Source organism: Rhinoderma darwinii, chromosome 3, assembly GCF_050947455.1.
Source record: "Rhinoderma darwinii isolate aRhiDar2 chromosome 3, aRhiDar2.hap1, whole genome shotgun sequence".
Classification (NCBI taxonomy): domain Eukaryota; kingdom Metazoa; phylum Chordata; class Amphibia; order Anura; family Rhinodermatidae; genus Rhinoderma; species Rhinoderma darwinii.
In genome coordinates, this window is record NC_134689.1 from 275,157,325 (window position 1) to 275,171,285 (window position 13,961).

General features: G+C 42.2%; 1 protein-coding gene across 1 annotated transcript; it reads right to left on the minus strand.

Annotated features, from left to right (window-relative positions):
- Window positions 1-5,149: 5,149 nt before the first annotated feature.
- Window positions 5,150-13,309, minus strand: POLR2M (RNA polymerase II subunit M). The gene is made up of 4 exons (XM_075857952.1): window positions 13,115-13,309; window positions 10,480-11,043; window positions 7,757-7,967; window positions 5,150-6,487 (listed from the first exon to the last, which is right to left on the minus strand). The coding sequence occupies exons 1-4, from the start codon at window positions 13,225-13,227 to the stop codon at window positions 6,362-6,364; spliced, it is 1,014 nt and encodes a 337-aa protein (XP_075714067.1). The 5' UTR covers window positions 13,228-13,309; the 3' UTR covers window positions 5,150-6,361.
- Window positions 13,310-13,961: the final 652 nt, after the last annotated feature.

Consider the following 13,961-nt stretch of genomic DNA (forward strand, 5'->3'; position numbering starts at 1 on the left):
ATGTGGGGTATAGCCGTACTCGGGAGAAATTGCTTTACATATGTTGGGGTGCATTTTCTCCTTTATCCTTTGTGAAATTGAAAAAATTCAACATTTTAGTGGAAATAATGTTGATATTAATTTTCACGGCCTAATTCTAATAAATTCTGCAAAAGACGTGTGGGGCCTAAATGCTCACTATACCCCTAGATAGATTCCTTAAGTGGTGTCGTTTCTCAAATGGGGTTACTTTTGGGGGGCTTCCACTGTTTCGGTCTCTTAGTGGCTTTGCAAATTCGACATGACACCCAAAAACTATTCCAGCTAAATTTGAGCTCCAAAAGCCAAATAGCGCTGCTTCCCTTCTAAGCCCTGGTGTGGGTCCAAACAGAAGTTTATTACCACATATGGGGTATTTACGTAATCAGGAGAAATTGCTTTACAAATGTTGGGGTGCTTTTTCTCCTTTATTCCTTGTAAAAATTAAAAATGTCTAAGTTCTTACAGAAAAAAGTAGATTTTTACCTTTACAGACTAATTCCAATGAATTCAGCAAAACAACTGTGGGGTCAAAATGCTAACTTTACCCCTAGAAAAATTCCTTGAGGGGTGTAGTTTCCAAAATGGGGTCACTATTTGGGGGTTTCCACGGTTTTCATCCCTCCAGTGCATTGCAAACGCGACACGGCACTGAAAACTATTGAAGCAAAATCAGAAATCCAAAATCCAAATGGTGCTCCTCTTCTGAGGCCAGCTGTGGGTCCAAACAGCAGTTTATTACCACATATGGGGTATTGCTATAATCGGAAGAAATTGCTTTACATATGTTGAGGTGTTTTTTCTACTTTATTCCTTGCAAAAATTAAAAATGTCTATGTTTTTTCATAAAAAAAGTAGATTTTGATCTTCACATACTAAATTCAAATAAATTTAGCAAAAAAACTGTGGGTTCAAAATCCTAACTATACCCTTGAGGGGTATAGTTTCCAAAATAGGGTCACTTTTGGGGGGTCTTTACTGTTTTGGTACCACAAGACCTCTTCAAACCTGACATGGTGCCTAAAATATATTCTAAAAAAAGGAGGCCCCTAAATCCACTAGGTGCTCCTTTGCTTCTGAGGCCGGTGTTTCAGTCCATTACCACACTAGGACCACATTTGGGATCTTTCTAAAAACTGCAAAATCTGGGCAATAAATATTGAGTTGCATTTCTTGGGTAAAACCTTCTGTGGTACAGAAAAAATTTATTACAAATGAATTTTCGAAAAAAAAAATGAATTTGTAAATTTCACCTCTACTTTGCTTTAATTCCTGTGAAACACCTAAAGGGTTAAAACACTTTCTGAATGCTGTTTTGAATACTTTGAGGGGCGCAGTTTTCAAAATGGGGTGATTTATGGGGACTTTCTAATATATAGGGCCCTCAAAGCCACTTCAGAACTGAAATGGTCCCTGAAAAAATAGGCTTTTGAAATTTTCTTGAAAATATGAGAAATTGCTGCTAAAGTTCTAAGCCTTGTAACGTCCTAGAAAAATAAAAGAATGTTCAAAAAATGATGCAAACATAAAGTAGACATATGGGAAATATAAACTAGTAACTATTTTGTGTGGTATTACTATCTGTTTAGTAGATACATTTAAATTTAGAAAAATGCAAATTTTTGCTAATTTTCTCTAAATCTTGGTGTTTTTTACAAATAAATATTGAATTTATCAATCAAATTTTTTCCCTAACATAAAGTACAATATGTCACGAGAAAACAATCTCAGAATCACTTGGATAGGCAAAAGCATTCCGGAGTTATTACCACATAAAGTGACACGGTCAGATTTGAAAAATCGGCTTCGTCCTGAAGGCCAAAACAGGCTCAGTCCTGAAGGGGTTAAAGCATAAGGGTATGTTCACACGGCGGGGGTCCGTTACGGCTGAAATTACGGGGAGGTTTCAGCCTGAAAACATCCCCGTAATTTCAGCCGTACGGGCATGTGCAGGCGCTTGAACGCCGCGTTAATTACGGGCGTAATTAGCGCTGCTATTCATTGGAGTCAATGAATAACGGCTCTAATTACGGCCAAAGAAGTGACAGGTCACTTCTTTGACGCGGGCGTCTATTTACGCACCGTCTTTTGACAGCGGCGCGTAAATATACGCCTCGTGTGAACAGACAAACGTCTGCCCATTGCTTTCAATGGGCAGATGTTTGTCAGCGCTATTGAGGTGCTATTTTCGGGCGTAAATCGGGGCAAAAACGCCCGATATACGTCCGTAAATAGGCCGTGTGAACATACCCTTAAAGTATAACAGCTCAAAAACGGCTTTGAGAAAAAGGTGCATGAGAATCTATGTGAAAAACATGATGCTAGAACAGAATGTACACAATCATGAATAAATGTATAAGAACACATGTGAATAACATATATTATCTGTATAAACCATGATGTTTTAAACTTTGAAGCCACGAAGAATCTGTTATCCCATAACGGCTCTTGATAATTTGTATGTTAATTGAAGTGTTGTGCATCGGTGTGTTCCCGGTCTTTTTACTGCATATATATGTGCACACTACACGTGCAACTATTGTATACTGACCTGACGAAGGGACCAGTCCGGTCCAGAAACGCGTCATCTTCTCAATAAAAGATCTCCTAGATCCTATGCACTTGACTCCGTTCCTGATCCTCTTCAGCCTGGCGCCGATACCCGTAATTACACTGCATTTTTTCTGTTCACCTTCTGACCATCAACATAGGGCACTGTGGCAGCATCTGCGGAGGGCACTGTGGCGGCATCTACGGAGGGCACTGTGGCGGCATCTACAGAGGGCACTGTGGCGGCATCTACAGAGGGCACCGTGGCGGCATCTACAGAGGGCACCGTGGCGGCATCTACAGAGGGCACCGTGGCGGCATCTACAGAGGGCACCGTGGCGGCATCTACAGAGGGCACCGTGGCGGCATCTACAGAGGGCACCGTGGCGGCATCTACAGAGGGCACCGTGGCGGCATCTACAGAGGGCACCGTGGCGGCATCTACAGAGGGCACCGCGGCGGCATCTACAGAGGGCACCGCGGCGGCATCTACAGAGGGCACCGCGGCGGCATCAACAGAGGGCACCGCGGCGGCATCAACAGAGGGCACCGCGGCGGCATCAACAGAGGGCACCGCGGCGGCATCAACAGAGGGCACCGCGGCGGCATCTACAGAGGGCACCGCGGCGGCATCTACAGAGGGCACCGCGGCGACATCTACAGAGGGCACCGCGGCAGCATCTACAGAGGGCACCGCGGCAGCATCTACAGAGGGCACCGCGGCAGCATCTACAGAGGGCACCGCGGCAGCATCTACAGAGGGCACCGCGGCAGCATCTACAGAGGGCACCACGGCAGCATCTACAGAGGGCACCACGGCAGCATCTACAGAGGGCACCGCGGCAGCATCTACAGAGGGCACTGCGGCAGCATCTACAGAGGGAACCGCGGCAGCATCTACAGAGGGCACCGCGGCAACATCTACAGAGGGCACTGCGGCAGCATCTACAAGTGGGTGTGTGGCAGTATCTACAGAGGGCACTGTGGCATTATCTACAGAGGGCACTATATAAAAAGGGGCTGTCCAATCTTGACACGTGCGGCTGCCAACTGAGCCACCAGACTGCATTTAGCGATACTTAAACTGGAAAACTGGATTGTTGAAATAAGTACGTGGAGAATTCTCTTAAATTTTAAACCTAGCGCTATAATTATAGTAATGTAGTATTATTATAGTAATGTAGTATTTTTATAGAAATGTAGTTGTAAAGGATCTGCCAGACACCGCTTCTGTGTCGACGCCCGTGGTTAATCAGTCTGCACCTGCTCCTAGGTCTGATAGAGTGACTCAATCTGCTACCACTCAGGCTGGGAGGCTCAAGAGTGAGAGAACCTATCACAGCCTGGCCAGACGGTTCTAGCTCCCACCCTCGGTCTATTTATACCTTAATTTCCTGCTTGTCTTTGCCTGTGATTCTTTCCTGTTTTCTGGCTCTGCTGCTCCTGCTATTATTGACCTTGCTTCATATTGACCCTGGCTTTACTGACTACGCTCCTGCTCTGCGTTTGGTACCTCGTACACTCCTGGTTTGACTCGTCTCGTTCACTACTCCAGTTGCTCACGCTGTTGCCGTGGGCAACTGCCCCATTTCCCTTAGATTCTGTGTACCCTTGTCTGTTTGTCTGTCGTACACATATTGAGCGTAGGGACCGTCGCCGAGTTGTACGCCGTCGCCTAGGACGGGTCGTGCAAGTAGGCAGGGACTGAGTGGCGGGTAGATTAGGGCTCATCTGTCTGTCTCCCTACCCCAACATTACTATAACAATACTACATTACTATAATACTACTGTAATGTGGTATTATAGTAACATAGTGTTATAGTAGTTCAAATAACTAATTGATTAACAATTTTGTATTGCATCAAATTTGAAAGTAATGCGGCCCGTCAACTGCCCATTTTTTCCTATATGTGGCCCACTTACCGGGCTGAGTTTGAGACCCCTGATGTATTGTATAACTTATACTATTTGAAGGGTAGAAAAACCAAAAATTCCTGCAATTATTTTTCACCTTTGTTTTTACATCTTTCACCGTGCGGTATAAATGACATGTTAACTTTATTCCGTGGGCCAGTACGATTAAGGCGATAGTAAATTTATATTTTTTTATGTTTTACTACTTTTGCACAATTTTTTTTCTTTTTCTTGAAACACTCGCCACACTCTGTAAGCCTAAACATTTCTATTTTTCTGTTAACATAGCCATATGAGGGCTTTTTTTTATTTTGCAGGATAAATTCACGGTTTCATTGGTACGATTTTAGGGTACATACAAATTTTTGATCGTTTTTTATTCAGTTTTTTCGTGAGGTGGGCTAAACAATTCTGACTTTTTTTAGTTTATTTTCACAACGTTCACCGTGCGGATAAAATAACATGATAATATTATAGGATGGACCGTTACGTACTTGGTAATACCAATTATGTGTACTTTTCTGACATCCACCATTGATCATTGAGTGGAGGAGCCTCAATGTCCAGTTCAGCACTCCATAACTTGCAGCCATGGAGGACAACTTTATACGAATTTTAAGCAAAACACTTAACACTCTTCATAGAAAAATATTTTTATTGACATATGCGGCCTGTAAAAATTATTTTCAGACATTTTATATAACCTAAGAGAATTTTGTAAATTTATGATTGGGAAGTAACAATTAAAAAAATGTTATAAGAATTTATGCAACATATCTTAATAAATAGAAAACAATGTAAAAATGCTGACACTTCTGACTGCTAAAGCCTAACTGATATGGATTGTTTACTCCAAGATGTGAAAATAGCCATATTATATAGGCAATATTTACACAAAATGTCAGATTCAGTGCATGTAACACGGAAATATCCCTTTATGTCCATGAGAAGATTTAAAGTGAATGTTAGATGTGAGATGCAGTAAAAATTCACCTGGTCTATATTTCGAAAACGGGAAAACGATTAGATTCGTATTTACCACAAATAAGACAATGGAGGCTGAAATGCCAGAATAGTTTGCTTCTTGGAGAAACGAAGACAAGCTGAATCTTCCCAGAATCACTCATCTGGTTGTAAATCTTGTAAAAGCCCGGAGTGGTGGATTTTTAGGATGCTAATCTTGTCCAAGTATTAGCATTATAAAAAAGTTGATCTGCTGTGTTGCCATTTTTTGCTCGTTGTCAGGTGCAGTCGTTGGAAGGTTGTTTATGCCAAATGACAGATCTGCATCCCATACCAGGCCACAGATCAAGTCGGATATGGACAGTTGTTTTAACTTACAACATGGTCTTCCAGAACTGCAACCTTCACAGACTAACCATGAACCACAAATCGTTCAGAAATCACTGATGTATGGCCAGCATAAGGACCCCACCAAACACCTCGCTGTATCTCAGCTTCCCGGACCCGTGATTGTGGAAGAAGTGAAGTGTGACATTCGGGATCTCTGCAAGCAAACCTGAATTGTTAGATTTAATTGTATTTTTAATTGTTATTCAGCAATGTCAGCAGTAGCAAAATTATACTGGCAGCAATGTAAAGGTGCCAATAAGTGATAATATTCACCAAGAAGCCCATGCGTAACAGAACTGGAAGTAGAATAGTGGTGTCACCGTGTATTTGTGAAAATACATTTGTTTAGTAGAAAAATAGAAGCAAAGTGAACTTCCATTTTCCTAGTCATACCTCATACAGTACAGTTTTGTACATAGTAATAATATGTCATGTTCATGTATACAAGGCCAATCCGGGTTATAGGTCGATAGCTACACGGTCCAAGTCTCCATTGCGGTTATCACACCATCAATATACCTGCAGGTTATTCTTCAGCTCCAAGCGTATCATCTCTGTATTTCTTGTACGGATCGCCTTCAGGATTAAAAGGCCCCATTTTAATGTTCAGCTTCTCGAAAAGTTTTTGTGCTGCAAGCTTGGCTTGTTTTTCCTATAAATAGCAAATGAAAAAAATTGTTAATAGAAAGCACAGCAAACAAATAGCATTTATGAGAAAGTAGGGCTATAGGGAATAACACGTTTGCAGTGTGTCCAATAGAATATACAACGGTTGTAAAACGGCATGTGTCTGCTGGGGATGTAGAACTCTCTGCAGTCCTGCATGTTATAACCTGAAAGCTACTGGTGGCGTTTCCCATAATATAATTATATCAGAAGATCGCCATGTATCCAATTCACTTACAACAGCTCCCTCTCTTTCCTTTCACTTTTACACATGGCCAATAGCGTTGCGTGAACGTGCTTGACTACAAATCACGTGCACAATGTCTGATGCATAAAACAGGCGAAATATTTTCTTTATTATATGTTTTCTGTCAGTGAATGGAAACCACCTTGTTTACATCCAAAGGCTGAAAACCTTACAGGGCTAGTTCTTCTTACAGCTAAGAGTTATCTTGAAAATGGTAAGGAATTTACAAGGTATATTGTAGAACTTTTAATTATACTATTACACTTTGCTTACATAATATTTTAAAGGTTTACTAAACATAAAATAAGTGGAAAGCCTATAAAAGTGCAGTGTTATAAGAGAAGCTGCTGACATTATTTGCACATGTGAGTAAATATTTCTGGAAGTTCTTAGAACGGGGGAGAAGTGATAAAGGTGGTAGTCATTTTTCTGGACCTCCTGTTATCAATCTCATGTAGGAATAGCACAGTTTGCATTTAACTCTGCAACAGCACAGCGACAGAGTAGTGTCCCCCAATCAGCTGTTTTGAAGAGGCCGCGATGCTCGTACGCACGCGTTTCCCTTTCATTACTGTCACTGCTCGTACTGTGAATCGCACACACACTTGTAGCGGTGGTTCATTGTATTACAGCCTTCTCACATGCACTTCAATGAGAGAAGGCGAATAGTGTGAAGCGTCGCTACAAGTGTGTAGGCAAGTCACAGTACGAGCAGTGGCAGTAATGAAGGGGAAGCAGCGTTCGTATGGGCGCCAGTGTTCCTTTACAAAAGCTGATCGTCGGGAGTGTCAGGAGACGGACCCTCACCGATCAGATATTGATGGCCTATCATTTATGAAATGTAAAGATTCAAGTATATATGACCAGAGAGATCAGATGGCTGTGTTGATTATTTAACCTACACTAGAATATGACAGCCGGACGCAATGATAATCACTTGTCCTTATATTAGCCCCGATGTGTCTGGGATTCAGATCATCATGATAAGAAAAAAATATATATATTTACATCATAAATATTTTTCTGTTCTATCTGAAGTGCTAGAGATTCCTCCAGAGGTAGTAACTGGGCTGGAGAGTGATGAAGTGGCGGAAGTCTAGCAGAAGTGATGTCATCCAGATGTTTCCTGTCATATAATTTTCTCTCTTCCGCAGACATCCTAAGTGCTTTATCTCCTGGTGATTGATTTGGACTTGAGCTGTTTGAGTCTGACGGCAATCTTGAAAAAAAAAAAAAAAAAAGAAGTTACGACTTTGGGTACTAATGTCCCTAATAATTTGCACTGGTATATCGGAACATTGCTTTACAATGCACAACAAAAAGTACTATAATGTGATATTTTATAGTTTGTAAATTATATTCAGACAAGTGTGAAAAATAGATCGGTGTTGGATTAAGAGAACAGAAAGTCATGTGATAGTCCTGCACTTGATGGGTTCAAAGCAGGTCTTTGGCATTTACTTTTAGGGTTATTCCCAACTTAGACATCTATGGCATATACACAGGATAAGAAATAAAGGTCTAAAAAATATGCTTTGGGACTACGCACCTATACTGAGAAGATCATGTTGAAGTAGCTAATGCATGTGCCAGTGTCCACATGCTGTTGTCCTTGAGAAGCGCAACACTGATTTGCTAATAAATTGCCATGGTTGTTACTAATGTGCTACCATCAACAGCAGAATTGTCATGGATTTTGATGATTTTCAGGTGTGTGTGTGTGTGTGTGTGTGTGTGTGTGTGTGTGTGTGTGTGTGTGTGTGTGTGTGTGTGTGTGTGTGTGTGTGTGTGTGTGTGTGTGTGTGTGTGTGTGTGTGTGTGTGTGTGTGTGTGTGTGTGTGTGTGTGTGTGTGTACACACAGTATAAGCATCCGTTGGCTCAGAAAACCCGCAAACCTTGCACTTTGGAAGTCCAGAAAATGCTAGATAAGCAGAATTTTGCCATATGCGCTAAATCAGTGTGCTTCTCAGTCACTAAAGAGAAAATATTTGGTTATTACCAAATAAAAATATTAAAGTGGATCTGATGATATGAAGTCATCCTAACTTATGGTCTTGTTTTTAGGTCCCATACTTGCCTACGTAGGAGACCTTCAGGACTGGACAGAGCAGGCAAATCTCCCACAGAGAAGGCAACATCCCCAGCTGGAAGGCCCCAAGTATTGGAGAGAGGACAGCTCGCTTCTGTCTCTGCAATTTCCATTCACTTCTATGGGAGTTCCGAAAACAGCGTAGCAAAACACACTTGGATGTTTTAGGAAAACCCGGCTACCTCGTCAGTCAGTGGTCAGAGCCCAGCAACAGATGGTTTGGCGGTGTCATGGGATAGGTATGGGTCCCAGAGATGAAACCCACATCTATCAGACATTTATAGGATATGCTGTTGATATGCCATAAATGTCAGGGATAGGAAAACCCCTTTCAGTTCTTGGTACTAGGGATGCACAATGCATGGAAACTTCGATACTGTTTCCATACTCTGCATCCCCAAACGTTTCGATACCGTTATTTCATGTATTTCGATACTAAGCTGTGCGGCCGCACGGCTTAGTATGGTAATACATGAATGTATGAGAGCGGGGCTGCGGCTGTGTGATACAGTCATTGCCCCGCTCCTGAGTCCTGATAACAAGTGCGCGGGGTCAGGATGATGCGATGCGGCCAGCGCTGCACTAATGAGCGGCGGCACTGAAGACAGAACATGGCGGGCGCTCTACAAAACACCCCCATGTTCTGTCTCCAGTGCCTGAACCGCCGCTCATTAGTGCAGCGCCAGCCGCACCTCCTCATGCTGACCGCGCACGCATTTGATGTATTACACAGCCGGAGCCCCGCTCTATAACGGCGGAGATCAGAGAAACCGCTCATCTCCGCCGTTATTCCCCTGAATGCTGCGATCACAGCTGACTGCAGCATTCAGAGGTGAGAAGGGGGGATGCCCCTTGAATCGCATCACAGGAATCCCTGTGATGCAATTGAGGGACATACCATATATGGGCAGACAGCCCAGGGTCCGTTGAAGGACCCCAGGGCTGTCTTACCATATTTCCTGTTAGGGCATACTTGAGTATGTCCTAACAACTGCCTGTGTACTATCTGACTAGTATATAGATATATGCCAGTACATGAAAAGCTTAAAAACATAAAGTAATATTAAATTTAAAAAAAAAATACACATACACCTATTTTACAATAAACATTAAAATAAGTCTCAATACATAAAACATTCACATATTCAGTATTGGCGCGGCCGTAATAACCTGCACAACAATTTTTTTGCATCATTTGTGATGTGTGCGCTGTAAAAAATAAAATAAAAACTGCTTTCTTTCACTTATTGTGAGGCACGAGGTGTGATGAATTTAACCTCCATGTGCCTCACATTAATAGTAATTAACCCCATCATGTACCTCACACATTAACCCATCATGACTGAGAAACATGATGGGGTTAATTACTATTAATGTGAGGCACATTCAAAATTCATCATCAGACCTCGCGCCTCACATCAGAAAACGGAAGAACTTTTTTTTTTTTTAAAGTATCGTTTTGGTATCGAAATCGCAATACTACACGTAGTATCGGTATCGACGTCCAAATTCTGGTATCGTGACATTTCTACTTGGGACTGCCCTCTATAAACCAGAACACTAGGGTGTCTTTCGGCCTGGAACATCCAGCCCGTCTATGTTTTATACGGTGGACCATTTATCTCCCCAGTGTCTTTGTACCTGTTCGTTCTGAATCGTTCCTTCCTTAGAATTGGGCAAATTGACCTTCTCTCTAGAACTTCAATAAAATGAGATTTATTTGCTCCACTGGTACCCGGGAAGGGATCAGTCTTTTCAGATAGAGCAGTCTCTGAGGAGACTTTGCTTGCATGATCTCCCCTTTCTTTAATACTAATCATCTTCAGGCCATTTACCAGAGCATCGGTTGTATTCTCATCTGTGTGAGGGTTGTTGTAGTTCTCTTCATTGGTTTTCACAGAGGCAGTAAAGCTAATTGTATCCAGACTATGGGCAAACTTTGTGCTAATGGCATTAGCATGATGGGACGAGTTCTCTTTAGCCTTGGTCCCCAGTGTGGATGCTGGTGTTACCTTATCCTCAAGATCTTCTGAGGTTTCAGCATTTTCTTTTATATTACATTGCTGTTCCTGAAATTGTAATTTGAATGCTGAAAGGAGATCTGTTGTTTTTTTCTCTCTATTATGTTCAGCAATAGCAGCTTGTACTTTTTCAGTGTAATCCAAAATCTTTTTTCCACGGTCTGGAAGTTTAGCAACAAAATTTCTATAAAAAGAGATCAAACACAACATACAAATGTTACAATAGTTAAGATAAGCATCATTGAATCTTTACAGTATACACAACAATAATCCACGCTGCTTAGGTATAAAGCATTAAGTTATGTAACATAGAACATGTGCTAAAGAAATATGTATAAAGGGGAACTTAAAGAGGCTCTGTCACCAGATTATAAGTGCCCTATCTTGTACATAATGAGATCGGCGCTGTAATGTAGATGACAGCAGTGGTTTTTATTTTGAAAAATGATCTATTTTCACCAAGTTATGAGCAATTTTAGATTTATGCTAATGACATTCTTAATGCCCAACTGGGCGTGTTTGTACTTTTGACCAAGTGGGCGTTGTACAGAGGAGTGCATGACGCTGACCAATCAGTGACCAATCAGCGTCATACACTTCTCCCCATTCATTTACTCTGCACATAGTGATACTGCGTTGTTCACTATCTGCAGCCACATATTCACACATTAACGTTACTGAAGTGTCTTGACAGTAAATAGACATTGCGTCCAACCAGGACGCGATGTCTATTCACAATCCCGACACTTCGGTAACGTTTGTGTGGGACTTACAGCACAGCAAGGGTAATCTCGCGAGATCTCGCTGTAAATGATAGTTTACAGCGAGATCACGCTTGCTGTGCTGTAAGTACCACAGAAACGTTACCGAAGTGTCAGGATTGTGAATAGACATCCCGTCCTGGTTGGACGCGATGTCTATTTACTGTCAAGACACTTCAGTAACGTTAATGTGTGAATATGTGGCTGCAGATAGTGAACAATGCAGTATCATTATGTGCAGAGTAAATGAATGGAGAGAAGTGTATGACGCTGATTGGTCACTGATTGGTCAGCGTCATACACTTCTCTTCCCAACGCCCACTTGGTCAAAAGTAAAAACACGCCCAGTTGTCTATTAAGAAATCCATTAGCATAAATCTAAAATTGCTCATAACTTGGTGAAAATAGATCATTTTTCTAAATTTAAAAAAAACACTGCTGTTATCTACATTACAGCACCGATCACATTATGTACAATATAGGCCACTTATAATCTGGTGACAGAGCCTCTTTAAGACGGTCACCTTCCATATTTTTATCTTAGTCTCGTAAAACCCATGTTAGTCTTTAGAAAAGGCGTTCCTGATTTCACAGTACAGGATCCAATCCCGTCCTTGACACTAAATATACGACAAATGCACAGATCTACAATATGGCCATGCGCACATAGCCTAGCACCGACTATAACGTAAAGCTACTGGAGGCGACAGGTAAGGCTGCAGGGCTGGCAGGACACTGTATCCATCTAGCCCTCGACAATGCCAACAGTGGCTCCTAATGAATTTACCAGCCCTGGTCCAAAGCCAAAAACTCTAGACCTTTTTGGGGGTCATATGCACAAGGTGGCATCAATGTAAAACCTCATGCCCACAGCAGAGTCACATACAGGAGGCTGTGCACGGAGTCCCCTGCGGCCATGTACTATTGGTGCTACGGTGGGGTGCTGCATACAGGAGATATTCTCCTCTAGAAGAAATACTATTAGGGGAAATACTTCCGTACAACCAGCATCTAATGTCGTCTTACTTATGCCATTTTGTGAGTGTTATATATTTTTTTTAGAACACGTTGAGAAGAAAAAACTTTCTATTCTACTAGATGGGTGACTTTCCCCTTAGAGAATGGTTTGTGGGGGACATTGGGGCATAATTATGAACACTGGCATGGCGTTCCCGGTTTTATGGTTAACAACGGCGGCCACCTTCAGTTCTGAGCGTATAATACAGTCTGATATTACCAGGGCCTGAATATTACTCCGCCTTTTTAGTCTCTACAGCCGGACAGTTCATATATGAGAAATAAAGAGACACGAAGTCAATGTTGTTCAACTAAACATGAAGAAAATAAAGGACTTCCGCCATGGGGTCAGTGGCCGTGAGCTGGGAGGGTCCTCTGCCCCCATTATTATATAATATTCTACCGACATTATAAATTAGCCGTGCCCACGTGACAGTGCCCGCCATGTACATGTAGCCGGCTATGGAGACCTCGTACTTATTACGCAGCAGCTTCTCCTGTCGCTCCAGGATCTCGGTCAGTTCCTGTACACTTTTCCCGCGCAGCTCACCCGCGGCTTCTGGCTTTCCTCTATCTACTGGGGCAGACATGCCTCACTCCGGAATCATGGACGTGTAATTCACCCCGCAGGTAGATCGTTCCCATCCTCTAGTAGGACTTTGATGACATCACGGTCACATGACTGGGACTATCATGTGACCTTGTGTTTGAGCTACTGCAGACATTAGTAGTGGAGGCATCGATGCAATGAGTCATTTTTCTGTTTCATTAAAAAAAAAAAAAATGGCGCCATATTTCTAGAAGACCCCACGATTTCCACGTTTTGCGACATACGAGATTTTTGCTTTTGTTAAGTTAAGGGAGGTTTTGTCTTTTTGGAGATGTAGAAACAATTTTATGTACTTCGCATATTGATTCTAAGCTTCTCTGTCCTTCTTGTTAGTTGAACGGTACGTGACCACGGTGGCCTGTCAAGGTTTACTGCAAAGATGATGTTTCTGTAATGTGGCCATTGCAGGCGTGTGACATGACGTCACGTTCTTACATTCAGTTTGTATACAAGAGAGACCAGGATCGTACAGTCTGTTATAGTGTTTATTTTATCATTTGTCATACCTCCCAACTTTCAAGTATCACAAAGAGGGATATCTGATGCGGCACGCGGAGCGCCAATTTTTATTTTTAGCCACACATCTAATCCCTACCCATACACACCAGATTCAGCCCACACAGTATTCTGCTCCCATAGTGCCTCCCACACAGGATAATACCAAATAGCTGCCCCCACACCGTATAATGCCCCCATAGCTGCCACCATACAGTA

Coding starts and splice junctions, on each gene's coding strand:
- POLR2M (XM_075857952.1), bottom strand. CDS start 13,227: ATGTCTGCCCCAGTAGATAGAGGAAAGCCAGAAGCCGCGGGTGAGCTG. Junction 11,044..13,114: donor GAGAAGCTGCTGCGTAATAA/GTACGAGGTCTC, acceptor CTCTTTTTATAG/AAATTTTGTTGCTAAACTTC. Junction 6,488..7,756: donor AACAGAAAAATATTTATGAT/GTAAATATATAT, acceptor TGCTATTTATAG/GAAAAACAAGCCAAGCTTGC.